At 39.4% G+C, this 14,508-nt stretch overlaps 1 protein-coding gene across 1 annotated transcript in view; it reads right to left on the bottom strand.

Moving 5' to 3' along the window:
• The window catches only part of adgrf3a (adhesion G protein-coupled receptor F3a), a 38,287-nt gene extending 23,990 nt beyond the window's left edge, over window positions 1-14,297 (bottom strand). The window contains exons 1-6 of the mRNA XM_079693860.1: window positions 14,175-14,297; window positions 11,903-11,957; window positions 11,806-11,818; window positions 11,551-11,682; window positions 4,314-4,448; window positions 2,917-3,023 (exon numbers count right to left, since the gene is read on the bottom strand). Coding sequence (XP_079549986.1) covers window positions 2,917-3,023; window positions 4,314-4,448; window positions 11,551-11,682; window positions 11,806-11,818; window positions 11,903-11,957; window positions 14,175-14,278 — 546 coding nt within the window. The 5' untranslated portion in view covers window positions 14,279-14,297. The remainder of the gene's footprint in view (window positions 1-2,916; window positions 3,024-4,313; window positions 4,449-11,550; window positions 11,683-11,805; window positions 11,819-11,902; window positions 11,958-14,174) is intronic.
• Window positions 14,298-14,508: the final 211 nt, after the last annotated feature.

The following is a 14,508-nucleotide window of genomic DNA, read 5'->3' as shown; positions in this document are numbered from 1 at the left end:
CGGTGTATTTCTGTCTTGTAAATTGGTGGATTTCCGTCTTGTAAATTAGTGGATTTCCGTCTTGTAAATTAGTGGATTTCCGTCTTGTAAATTAGTGGATTTCCGTCTTGTAAATTGGTGGATTTCTGTCTCGTAAATCGGTGTATTTCCGTCTTGTAAATTGGTGGATTTCTGTCTCGTAAATCGGTGTATTTCCGTCTTGTAAATTGGTGGATTTCTGTCTCGTAAATCGGTGGATTTCCGTCTTGTAAATTGGTGGATTTCCGTCTTGTAAATTAGTGGATTTCCGTCTTGTAAATTAGTGGATTTCCGTCTTGTAAATTGGTGTATTTCCGTCTTGTAAATTAGTGTATTTCCGTCTTGTAAATTAGTGTATTTCCGTCTTGTAAATCGGTGTATTTCCGTCTTGTAAATTAGTGGATTTCCGTCTTGTAAATTAGTGGATTTCCGTCTTGTAAATTAGTGGATTTCCGTCTTGTAAATTAGTGGATTTCCGTCTTGTAAATCGGTGTATTTCCGTCTTGTAAATTGGTGGATTTCCGTCTTGTAAATTAGTGGATTTCCGTCTTGTAAATTATTGTATTTCCGTCTTGTAAATTAGTGGATTTCCGTCTTGTAAATTAGTGGATTTCCGTCTTGTAAATTAGTGTATTTCCGTCTTGTAAATTAGTGTATTTCCGTCTTGTAAATTAGTGGATTTCCGTCTTGTAAATTAGTGGATTTCCGTCTTGTAAATTAGTGGATTTCCGTCTTGTAAATTAGTGTATTTCCGTCTTGTAAATTAGTGGATTTCTGTCTCGTAAATCGGTGTATTTCCGTCTTGTAAATCGGTGTATTTCCGTCTTGTAAATTGGTGTATTTCCGTCTTGTAAATTAGTGGATTTCCGTCTTGTAAATTAGTGGATTTCCGTCTTGTAAATTAGTGTATTTCCGTCTTGTAAATTAGTGGATTTCTGTCTCGTAAATCGGTGTATTTCCGTCTTGTAAATCGGTGTATTTCCGTCTTGTAAATCGGTGTATTTCCGTCTTGTAAATTGGTGTATTTCCGTCTCGTAAATCGGTGTATTTCCGTCTTGTAAATTGGTGGATTTCCGTCTTGTAAATTAGTGGATTTCCGTCTTGTAAATTAGTGGATTTCCGTCTTGTAAATTAGTGGATTTCCGTCTTGTAAATTGGTGTATTTCCGTCTTGTAAATTGGTGGATTTCCGTCTTGTAAATTGGTGGATTTCTGTCTCGTAAATCGGTGTATTTCCGTCTTGTAAATTGGTGTATTTCCGTCTTGTAAATTAGTGGATTTCCGTCTTGTAAATTAGTGGATTTCCGTCTTGTAAATTGGTGTATTTCCGTCTTGTAAATCGGTGTATTTCCGTCTTGTAAATTAGTGGATTTCCGTCTTGTAAATTAGTGGATTTCCGTCTTGTAAATTAGTGGATTTCCGTCTTGTAAATTAGTGGATTTCTGTCTCGTAAATCGGTGTATTTCCGTCTTGTAAATTAGTGGATTTCCGTCTTGTAAATTAGTGGATTTCCGTCTTGTAAATTGGTGTATTTCCGTCTTGTAAATTAGTGGATTTCCGTCTTGTAAATTAGTGGATTTCCGTCTTGTAAATTAGTGTATTTCCGTCTTGTAAATTAGTGGATTTCCGTCTTGTAAATTGGTGTATTTCCGTCTTGTAAATTGGTGTATTTCCGTCTTGTAAATTAGTGTATTTCCGTCTTGTAAATTAGTGGATTTCCGTCTTGTAAATTAGTGTATTTCCGTCTTGTAAATTAGTGGATTTCCGTCTTGTAAATTAGTGTATTTCCGTCTTGTAAATTAGTGGATTTCCGTCTTGTAAATTGGTGTATTTCCGTCTTGTAAATTAGTGGATTTCCGTCTTGTAAATTAGTGGATTTCCGTCTTGTAAATTAGTGGATTTCCGTCTTGTAAATTAGTGGATTTCCGTCTTGTAAATCGGTGTATTTCCGTCTTGTAAATTAGTGTATTTCCGTCTTGTAAATTAGTGGATTTCCGTCTTGTAAATCGGTGTATTTCCGTCTTGTAAATTAGTGTATTTCCGTCTTGTAAATTAGTGGATTTCCGTCTTGTAAATTGGTGTATTTCCGTCTTGTAAATTGGTGTATTTCCGTCTTGTAAATTAGTGGATTTCCGTCTTGTAAATTAGTGGATTTCCGTCTTGTAAATTAGTGGATTTCCGTCTTGTAAATCGGTGTATTTCCGTCTTGTAAATTAGTGGATTTCCGTCTTGTAAATTAGTGGATTTCCGTCTTGTAAATCGGTGTATTTCCGTCTTGTAAATTAGTGGATTTCCGTCTTGTAAATTAGTGGATTTCCGTCTTGTAAATTAGTGGATTTCTGTCTCGTAAATCGGTGTATTTCCGTCTTGTAAATTAGTGGATTTCTGTCTCGTAAATCGGTGTATTTCCGTCTTGTAAATTAGTGGATTTCCGTCTTGTAAATTAGTGTATTTCCGTCTTGTAAATTGGTGTATTTCCGTCTTGTAAATTAGTGGATTTCCGTCTTGTAAATTAGTGGATTTCCGTCTTGTAAATTAGTGTATTTCCGTCTTGTAAATTGGTGTATTTCCGTCTTGTAAATTGGTGTATTTCTGTCTCGTAAATTAGTGTATTTCCGTCTTGTAAATTAGTGGATTTCCGTCTTGTAAATTGGTGTATTTCCGTCTTGTAAATTGGTGTATTTCTGTCTCGTAAATTAGTGTATTTCCGTCTTGTAAATTAGTGGATTTCCGTCTTGTAAATTCGTGTATTTCCGTCTTGTAAATTAGTGGATTTCCGTCTTGTAAATTGGTGGATTTCCGTCTTGAGATTTTTTCTTCACTGTGATATTTGTTAGTTTGATATTAGCATTCCCCTGCAGTGTCTCTCCTCTTTTGTTTATTATTCCCACAGTTTTACCTTAATAAACATGTCTTTATGACACGCCTTATATTCCGCGCTGTCTTCTGGTTTCAGGCAGTCATGATAAGTTGTTCCTTCCAATCGAAGGAATCCATTGATCGCAACTGCAACGAAACAAAAAGCTTTGGTAACACTTTATATGAAGGTACACAAATGAACCATCAACTAGTTGTTCATTAACATGCATATTATTGGCTCTTTATTAGTCATTATAAAACATTACCATATTCTACAAGTACTAAACCATTAGTTGAGAGTTTTTCCTCAATAACCCTTTAATTAGTGCTGATTTATTGCAAGTGAGGAAGTTGTTGTCCATGAGTTTTGGTATGCTCAATATGGGCCTAATGAGAATAGTAACTCTCCCATAATAACACCTAACAGATATGATCTGTTCTTATGGAACAAGACATGAAACTAAAAGGGTTAATTGTGTCAAAATAACTCAAAATGTGTTTTTTCTAACTCAGAATATGTTCCCTATTTTAAAGTGAAGTCTCGTAGTTTGACTCTAATATGCATGTTGTTATGTTGATCATTATTATTGAGAGTCATTGAGTGCCTATTGATTTGAACACGATCCGTGTATCCATCATTTCCTGGTCTTCTCTAAAGAAGAGGGACCAATGGAAACGTTGTCATGTTGCCGTTGGTCACCATGGAAACATTCATTAGCTAACAATGACATCATTGTTCTATTAATATAAAGGGAGGTCAGGTACTCTTTAAAACAGCTGCTAGTTATGGGTACTTTTTACTGAAGTACATTTCAAAGCCTCTTTACTTTGACTTGAGGAAAGAAGTTTAGTCAGTACTTCTACTTTCACCAGAGTATTTTTAAACACCAGTATCTGTACTTCAACTTGAGTAAAGGATGTGTGTACATCTACTTGAGTAAAGGATGTATGTATACTTCTACTTGAGTACAGGATGTGTGTACTTCTACTTGAGTAAAGGACGTGTGTACTTCTACTTGAGTACAGGATGTGTGTACTTCTACTTGAGTAAAGGACGTGTGTACTTCTACTTGAATACAGGATGTGTGTACTTCTACTTGAGTACAGGATGTCTGTACTTCTACTTGAGTAAAGGATGTGTGTACTTCTACTTGAGTAAAGGATGTGTGTACTTCTACTTGAGTACAGGATGTGTGTACTTCTACTTGAGTAAATGATGTGTCTACTTCTACTTGAGTACAGGATGTGTGTACTTCTACTTGAGTAAATGATGTGTGTACTTCTACTTCAGTAAAGGATGTGTGTACTTCTACTTTCACCAGTGTATTTTTAAACACGAGTGTCTGTACTTCTACTAAAGTAAATGATGTGTGTACTTCTGCCATCTCTGCAGATATACAGAAAGAAAAACACATGAATGCAAAAGAGCAGCTCTACCTGCATCGTTATGAACACACATTGGGGTCCGGTCTTTGGGGAAAGTGCACTTCTCCTGGAGATCGCAGCCCTTTTCGGTCCATCTGAAGTTAGGCCGGCAGTAGCACTCCCTGCTGCCCGCATCACTCTGACACTCTGAGACACAACACATCACCTCTTTATTTCACCATTTTAATATCAGAGAAAATCAACGTTTTTTGTCTTGAACATTTGTGATTTTTCCTGGAATTTTAATGTTGTAAATATGGGATTGTTTCTTGCACCTTTTGGATTTTTTTTCGTATATTTTGGATTTCTTCTTGTCCATTTTTTTTGTACATTTTGGGGATTTTACTTACTTTTCTTGTAGATTTGAGTTTTTTTTATTTAAAAGGTCTCCTATCATCCTCCTCTTCATCAATATATCACAGGTCTCAGATATATCCAGAGCCTGTCTCTGATTGGCTGAAACACCACCATCATTGCAGCATTACCCATAATCCCCTCTGTTTCAGCCCTGTTTCCAAAGTGTTGATTCTCTGTCTGTTACTTTAGATGAAAATAAGGAGCCCCTCCCCACGCCCCTCTGAGAGACATTTGGTTACAAAGAACTCAATGGAGCTCTAGAGGAGATTCAGGTGATAAGGGGGGGGGGGGGGGGGTACCTTGGTTACTGATTGGCTAATGGTTACACAAGACAAAACATCGTTATGACATCATCAAGTGGCCAAAATCTGATCAGCTCATTTTCAGACAGGTTTTTATAGAAATGGATCAAAAAGAGAGAGAATCTTTGTTCCTGAAACTTTCAGAGTCTCTTTCCACAGAGGGGACACATGTTGATGTAGAGGAGACATGGAGAAGAGGGGACACATGTTGATGTAGAAGAGACATGAAGAAGAGGGGACACATGTTGATGTAGAAGAGACATGGAGAAGAGGGGACACATGTTGATGTAGAAGAGACATGGAGAAGAGGGGACACATGTTGATGTAGAAGAGACATGGAGAAGAGGGGACACATGTTGATGTAGAAGAGACATGAAGAAGAGGGGACACATGTTGATGTAGAAGAGACATGAAGAAGAGGGGACACATGTTGATGTAGAAGAGACATGAAGAAGAGGGGACACATGTTGATGTAGAAGAGACATGGAGAAGAGGGGACACAGGTTGATGTAGAAGAGACATGAAGAAGAGGGGACACATGTTGATGTAGAAGAGACATGAAGAAGAGGGGACACATGTTGATGTAGAAGAGACATGGAGAAGAGGGGACACATGTTGATGTAGAAGAGACATGAAGAAGAGGGGACACATGTTGATGTAGAAGAGACATGGAGAAGAGGGGACACATGTTGATGTAGAAGAGACATGAAGAAGAGGGGACACATGTTGATGTAGAAGAGACATGGAGAAGAGGGGACACATGTTGATGTTGAAGAGACATGGAGAAGAGGGGACACATGTTGATGTTGAAGAGACATGGAGAAGAGGGGACACATGTTGATGTAGAAGAGACATGAAGAAGAGGGGACACATGTTGATGTAGAGGAGACATGAAGAAGAGGGGACACATGTTGATGTAGAAGAGACATGAAGAAGAGGGGAAACATGTTGATGTAGAAGAGACATGAAGAAGAGGGGACACATGTTGATGTAGAAGAGACATGAAGAAGAGGGGACACATGTTGATGTAGAAGAGACATGAAGAAGAGGGGACACATGTTGATGTAGAAGAGACATGAAGAAGAGGGGACACATGTTGATGTAGAAGAGACATGAAGAAGAGGGGACACATGTTGATGTAGAAGAGACATGAAGAAGAGGGGACACATGTTGATGTAGAAGAGACATGGAGAAGAGGGGACACATGTTGATGTAGAAGAGACATGAAGAAGAGGGGAAACATGTTGATGTAGAAGAGACATGAAGAAGAGGGGACACATGTTGATGTAGAAGAGACATGAAGAAGAGGGGACACATGTTGATGTAGAAGAGACATGAAGAAGAGGGGACACATGTTGATGTAGAAGAGACATGAAGAAGAGGGGACACATGTTGATGTAGAAGAGACATGAAGAAGAGGGGACACATGTTGATGTAGAAGAGACATGGAGAAGAGGGGACACATGTTGATGTAGAAGAGACATGAAGAAGAGGGGACACATGTTGATGTAGAAGAGACATGAAGAAGAGGGGACACATGTTGATGTAGAAGAGACATGAAGAAGAGTGGACACATGTTGATGTAGAAGAGACATGAAGAAGAGGGGACACATGTTGATGTAGAAGAGACATGGAGAAGAGGGGACACATGTTGATGTAGAAGAGACATGGAGAAGAGGGGACACATGTTGATGTAGAAGAGACATGAAGAAGAGGGGACACATGTTGATGTAGAAGAGACATGGAGAAGAGGGGACACATGTTGATGTAGAAGAGACATGGAGAAGAGGGGACACATGTTGATGTTGAAGAGACATGGAGAAGAGGGGACACATGGTGATGTTGAAGAGACATGGAGAAGAGGGGACACATGTTGATGTTGAAGAGACATGAAGAAGAGGGGACACATGGTGATGTTGAAGAGACATGGAGAAGAGGGGACACATGTTGATGTAGAAGAGACATGAAGAAGAGGGGACACATGGTGATGTTGAAGAGACATGGAGAAGAGGGGACACATGTTGATGTAGGAGAGACATGAAGAAGAGGGGACACATGTTGATGTAGAAGAGACATGAAGAAGAGGGGACACATGTTGATGTAGAAGAGACATGAAGAAGAGGGGACACATGTTGATGAAGAAGAGACATGAAGAAGAGGGGACACATGTTGATGTAGAAGAGACATGAAGAAGAGGGGACACATGTTGATGTAGAAGAGACATGAAGAAGAGGGGACACATGTTGATGTAGAAGAGACATGAAGAAGAGGGGACACATGTTGATGAAGAAGAGACATGAAGAAGAGGGGACACATGTTGATGTAGAAGAGACATGAAGAAGAGGGGACACATGTTGATGTAGAAGAGACATGAAGAAGAGGGGACACATGTTGATGTTGAAGAGACATGGAGAAGAGGGGACACATGTTGATGTAGAAGAGACATGAAGAAGAGGGGACACATGTTGATGTAGAGGAGACATGAAGAAGAGGGGACACATGTTGATGTAGAAGAGACATGAAGAAGAGGGGACACATGTTGATGTAGAAGAGACATGGAGAAGAGGGGACACATGTTGATGTTGAAGAGACATGGAGAAGAGGGGACACATGTTGATGTTGAAGAGACATGGAGAAGAGGGGACACATGTTGATGTAGAAGAGACATGAAGAAGAGGGGACACATGTTGATGTAGAAGAGACATGAAGAAGAGGGGACACATGTTGATGTAGAAGAGACATGAAGAAGAGGGGAGACATGTTGATGTAGAAGAGACATGGAGAAGAGGGGACACATGTTGATGTTGAAGAGACATGGAGAAGAGGGGACACATGTTGATGTTGAAGAGACATGGAGAAGAGGGGACACATGTTGATGTAGAAGAGACATGAAGAAGAGGGGACACATGTTGATGTAGAAGAGACATGGAGAAGAGGGGACACATGTTGATGTAGAAGAGACATGAAGAAGAGGGGACACATGTTGATGTAGAAGAGACATGAAGAAGAGGGGACACATGTTGATGTAGAAGAGACATGGAGAAGAGGGGACACATGTTGATGTAGAAGAGACATGAAGAAGAGGGGACACATGTTGATGTAGAAGAGACATGAAGAAGAGGGGACACATGTTGATGTAGAAGAGACATGAAGAAGAGGGGAGACATGTTGATGTAGAAGAGACATGGAGAAGAGGGGACACATGTTGATGTTGAAGAGACATGGAGAAGAGGGGACACATGTTGATGTTGAAGAGACATGGAGAAGAGGGGACACATGTTGATGTAGAAGAGACATGAAGAAGAGGGGACACATGTTGATGTAGAAGAGACATGGAGAAGAGGGGACACATGTTGATGTAGAAGAGACATGAAGAAGAGGGGACACATGTTGATGTAGAAGAGACATGAAGAAGAGGGGACACATGTTGAGGTAGAAGAGACATGGAGAAGAGGGGACACATGTTGATGTAGAAGAGACATGAAGAAGAGGGGACACATGTTGATGTAGAAGAGACATGAAGAAGAGGGGACACATGTTGATGTAGAAGAGACATGAAGAAGAGGGGACACATGTTGATGTAGAAGAGACATGGAGAAGAGGGGACACATGTTGATGTAGAAGAGACATGAAGAAGAGGGGACACATGTTGATGTAGAAGAGACATGAAGAAGAGGGGACACATGTTGATGTAGAAGAGACATGAAGAAGAGGGGACACATGTTGATGTAGAAGAGACATGAAGAAGAGGGGACACATGTTGATGTTGAAGAGACATGGAGAAGAGGGGACACATGTTGATGTAGAAGAGACATGAAGAAGAGGGGACACATGTTGATGTAGAGGAGACATGAAGAAGAGGGGACACATGTTGATGTAGAAGAGACATGAAGAAGAGGGGACACATGTTGATGTAGAAGAGACATGAAGAAGAGGGGACACATGTTGATGTAGAAGAGACATGAAGAAGAGGGGACACATGTTGATGTAGAAGAGACATGAAGAAGAGGGGACACATGTTGATGTAGAAGAGACATGAAGAAGAGGGGACACATGTTGATGTAGAAGAGACATGAAGAAGAGGGGACACATGTTGATGTAGAAGAGACATGGAGAAGAGGGGACACATGTTGATGTAGAAGAGACATGAAGAAGAGGGGACACATGTTGATGTAGAAGAGACATGAAGAAGAGGGGACACATGTTGATGTAGAAGAGACATGAAGAAGAGTGGACACATGTTGATGAAGAAGAGACATGAAGAAGAGGGGACACATGTTGATGTAGAAGAGACATGAAGAAGAGGGGACACATGTTGATGTAGAAGAGACATGGAGAAGAGGGGACACATGTTGATGTAGAAGAGACATGAAGAAGAGTGGACACATGTTGATGTAGAAGAGACATGAAGAAGAGGGGACACATGTTGATGTAGAAGAGACATGGAGAAGAGGGGACACATGTTGATGTAGAAGAGACATGGAGAAGAGGGGACACATGTTGATGTTGAAGAGACATGGAGAAGAGGGGACACATGGTGATGTTGAAGAGACATGGAGAAGAGGGGACACATGTTGATGTTGAAGAGACATGAAGAAGAGGGGACACATGGTGATGTTGAAGAGACATGGAGAAGAGGGGACACATGTTGATGTATAAGAGACATGAAGAAGAGGGGACACATGTTGATGTAGAAGAGACATGAAGAAGAGGGGACACATGTTGATGTAGAAGAGACATGAAGAAGAGGGGACACATGTTGATGTAGAAGAGACATGAAGAAGAGGGGACACATGTTGATGTAGAAGAGACATGAAGAAGAGGGGACACATGGTGATGTAGAAGAGACATGAAGAAGAGGGGACACATGTTGATGTAGAAGAGACATGGAGAAGAGGGGACACATGTTGATGTATAAGAGACATGAAGAAGAGGGGACACATGTTGATGTAGAAGAGACATGAAGAAGAGGGGACACATGTTGATGTAGAAGAGACATGAAGAAGAGGGGACACATGTTGATGTAGAAGAGACATGAAGAAGAGGGGACACATGTTGATGTAGAAGAGACATGAAGAAGAGGGGACACATGGTGATGTTGAAGAGACATGGAGAAGAGGGGACACATGTTGATGTAGAAGAGACATGAAGAAGAGGGGACACATGTTGATGTAGAAGAGACATGAAGAAGAGGGGACACATGTTGATGTAGAAGAGACATGAAGAAGAGGGGACACATGTTGATGAAGAAGAGACATGAAGAAGAGGGGACACATGTTGATGTAGAAGAGACATGAAGAAGAGGGGACACATGTTGATGTAGAAGAGACATGAAGAAGAGGGGACACATGTTGATGTAGAAGAGACATGAAGAAGAGGGGACACATGTTGATGAAGAAGAGACATGAAGAAGAGGGGACACATGTTGATGTAGAAGAGACATGAAGAAGAGGGGACACATGTTGATGTAGAAGAGACATGAAGAAGAGGGGACACATGTTGATGTTGAAGAGACATGGAGAAGAGGGGACACATGTTGATGTAGAAGAGACATGAAGAAGAGGGGACACATGTTGATGTAGAGGAGACATGAAGAAGAGGGGACACATGTTGATGTAGAAGAGACATGAAGAAGAGGGGACACATGTTGATGTAGAAGAGACATGGAGAAGAGGGGACACATGTTGATGTAGAAGAGACATGAAGAAGAGGGGACAGATGTTGATGTAGAAGAGACATGAAGAAGAGGGGACACATGTTGATGTAGAAGAGACATGAAGAAGAGGGGAGACATGTTGATGTAGAAGAGACATGGAGAAGAGGGGACACATGTTGATGTTGAAGAGACATGGAGAAGAGGGGACACATGTTGATGTTGAAGAGACATGGAGAAGAGGGGACACATGTTGATGTAGAAGAGACATGAAGAAGAGGGGACACATGTTGATGTAGAAGAGACATGGAGAAGAGGGGACACATGTTGATGTAGAAGAGACATGAAGAAGAGGGGACACATGTTGATGTAGAAGAGACATGAAGAAGAGGGGACACATGTTGAGGTAGAAGAGACATGGAGAAGAGGGGACACATGTTGATGTAGAAGAGACATGAAGAAGAGGGGACACATCTTGATGTAGAAGAGACATGAGGAAGAGGGGACACATGTTGATGTAGAAGAGACATGAAGAAGAGGGGACACATGTTGATGTAGAAGAGACATGAAGAAGAGGGGACACATGTTGATGTAGAGGAGACATGAAGAAGAGGGGACACATGTTGATGTGGAAGAGACATGAAGACGTAGATTTTGCATAATAGATATTCAGTTCATGCGTGAGTTACTTTTCTCTCAAAATGTAAAAACAGTAGAAAGTTTTTCTACATATCGTTAAAATAGTGTTTTCAAAAAGCTGTCATGACATTTCTTTGATTTGTTTTGCTACGTATTCTTCTTTCTGTGTCTTTGAATGCACTGATCCCTCCTGTGTGTGAACCTCCAGGTAATCACCCCCGTGTGATTCTGTGTATATATATATATATATATATATATATATATATATATATATATATATATACATAAAGCAGTTTACCTGTGGTCATCGTGAGGCCGTCCACCTGCAGGATCGTCTCCTTCACAAACTTCTCCCCCAGTTTCTCTGTGATATTGGGGAGGGCACTGCTCTCTATTGTCAGCCTCACATAGTACATCTGTGTGGACGCGCCTCAAATATGCAAAATGGAGAAAAGCAAGCATTATATAATCTCTCATTTGTATATTCAAACAAGGAAACGTGTCACATAGAAAGTAAGAGTGTTAAAGTGTAACGTTGTGAGTCATCAGTCACCTTGTCCAGACGCCTGTAACACACGGGAAACCAGCCGTTAGACGCAGAGTGATGGTGGGATTTTAATATAACATATGAATGTGTGCTCTAATGATACCTGGCAGAGGGTTAGTCCCAGGATGTAGAGGAGTGTGATCGTCCACATCGTGTTCCTGCAAACAATAACAACAACAACAACAACAACAACAACAACACACACAGCAAGGAAACAATAAATATGTTTCATATGTTCCGATAAACTGTTTCATAAACAAACTTTCTTCATTTCTACTTTGCAATAAATGACTCAATATGTCACTTGGCTTTTAGATTGCATGCATGTTTACTCATTTATAACTTATGCATTATTTTTCTCTAAATTTGATAAGTTAGCTTACTCTTTAAAAGATTTAGCGGTGCTCGATATAAAACATATCATATCTATTATTCTGAAATGGACCAATCTGCACAACGACTACTTTTACTGAAACAGAGTATTCCTACACTCTGGTACTTCTACTTTTACTCAAGTATAAGATCTGAGTACTTCTACTTTTACTCAAGTATAAGATCTGAGTACTTCTACTTTTACTCAAGTACAAGATCTGAGTACTTCTACTTTTAGTCAAAAACAAGATCTGAGTACTTCTACTTTTACTCAAGAACAAGATCTGAGTACTTCTACTTTTAGTCAAAAACAAGATCTGAGTACTTCTACTTTTACTCAAGTACAAGATCTGAGTACTTCTACTTTTACTGAAGTACAAGACCTGAGTACTTCTACTTTTACTGAAGTACAACATCTGAGTACTTCTACTTTTACTCAAGTACAATATCTGAGTACTTCTACTTTTACTCAAACACAAGACCTGAGTACTTCTACTTTTACTCAAGAACAAGATCTGAGTACTTCTACTTTTACTAAAGTACAAGATCTGAGTACTTCTACTTTTACTCAAGTACAAGATCTGAGTACTTCTACTTTTACTCAAGTACAAGATCTGAGTACTTCTACTTTTACTCAAGTACAATATCTGAGTACTTCTACTTTTACTCAAACACAAGATCTGAGTACTTCTACTTTTACTCAAGTACAAGATCTGAGTACTTCTACTTTTACTGAAGTACAAGACCTGAGTACTTCTACTTTTACTGAAGTACAACATCTGAGTACTTCTACTTTTACTCAAGTACAAGATCTGAGTACTTCTACTTTTACTCAAACACAAGATCTGAGTACTTCTACTTTTACTCAAGAACAAGATCTGAGTACTTCTACTTTTACTCAAGTACAAGATCTGAGTACTTCTACTTTTACTCAAGTACAAGATCTGAGTACTTCTACTTTTACTGAAGTACAACATCTGAGTACTTCTACTTTTACTCAAGTACAAGATCTGAGTACTTCTACTTTTACTCAAACACAAGATCTGAGTACTTCTACTTTTACTCAAGAACAAGACCTGAGTACTTCTACTTTTACTCAAGTACAAGATCTGAGTACTTCTACTTTTACTCAAGTACAAGATCTGAGTACTTCTACTTTTACTCAAGAACAAGATCTGAGTACTTCTACTTTTACTCAAGTACAAGATCTGAGTACTTCTACTTTTACTCAAGTACAAGATCTGAGTACTTGAGTAATACGTTTTGAAAGGTGCCACTAAATAAAATGTATTATTATTATTACTCTTTTTGACCTGCAGTCTGTCAGGACTAATGAAGGGATTCTGATCAAGCTGCAGACCGGACGGCGTGAGAACATTTCCAACTTCCTCCAACTTCTCTTTCTAGCTCCGAAAATACTACATTATTACCCTGACTGATTTTCTTCGTATTAGTTTATCTCTTTAAGTCTAGAGATCAAGTTTTTTACTTGTAAAATGATGGTATTTCTCTCCACGATTTTAACACTTTAATCAAGTACGTGTTCTCGGTAATAGGTGCCTTTAGATCGACTGAATTATCCCAATTTAATTTTGAAACCTTTAATGACCTTTTTTAATTATTTAAGATTTATTTCAAGTTTTTTTATCAGAATTTTAGTCTATGAACACTGGTATCTTTATTTTTTTAAATCTAACCTACTATGGCCTTAAAACGTCCTAAAACGTGATTTGTTCTACTAAAAGATGTACCACTTAATTACCCTCTACAATTATTTAGGATTTATTTCCTTTTTTCTGATTTGTATTCCTCTGCACTAATATACATATATATTATTATACCATCAATTCAGAGTACTTTACCAGCAATGTCAGAACACAGTGAAACACTTTGAGTATATCTGCACTGTCTGTTGAAGTGGACCAGCTATGGCACAAGTTATATCAAATAAAGAAGACATGTATATTGATATAATAGAAATATATCAATAGAGACGTTCCTACCTGCAGTCCTCGGTGTTTAAGGGAAGCATCAATGAGCTGCAGCGACTGGAACTAACAGGAAGTGGTTTTCCATCATCAGGTCGTCTCAGTTGCCTGCAGGACATGCAAAGTGCGGCCGTTACTTTGGAGCTCATTTGACTTCCAAACATCCACAACACCGTCTGCTGTGGAATAAAGGGAGGAGGAGGAGGGGGGGGGGGGGGGGGGGTCACGTGATGCAAAACATGCGTTAGGTGAAGTTAAACAGAACATTACATAAACAACACAAAAGTGAATAAAAGTTTTTTTAAAAAGCTTTTAAATATTATTTAAAATAGATATAATAATGACACAG

This window comes from Notothenia rossii (assembly GCF_949606895.1).
Source record: "Notothenia rossii genome assembly, chromosome: 7".
Classification (NCBI taxonomy): domain Eukaryota; kingdom Metazoa; phylum Chordata; class Actinopteri; order Perciformes; family Nototheniidae; genus Notothenia; species Notothenia rossii.
Note: the sequence above shows the minus strand (reverse complement) of the source record. Positions and strands in the feature narration are given on the sequence as shown.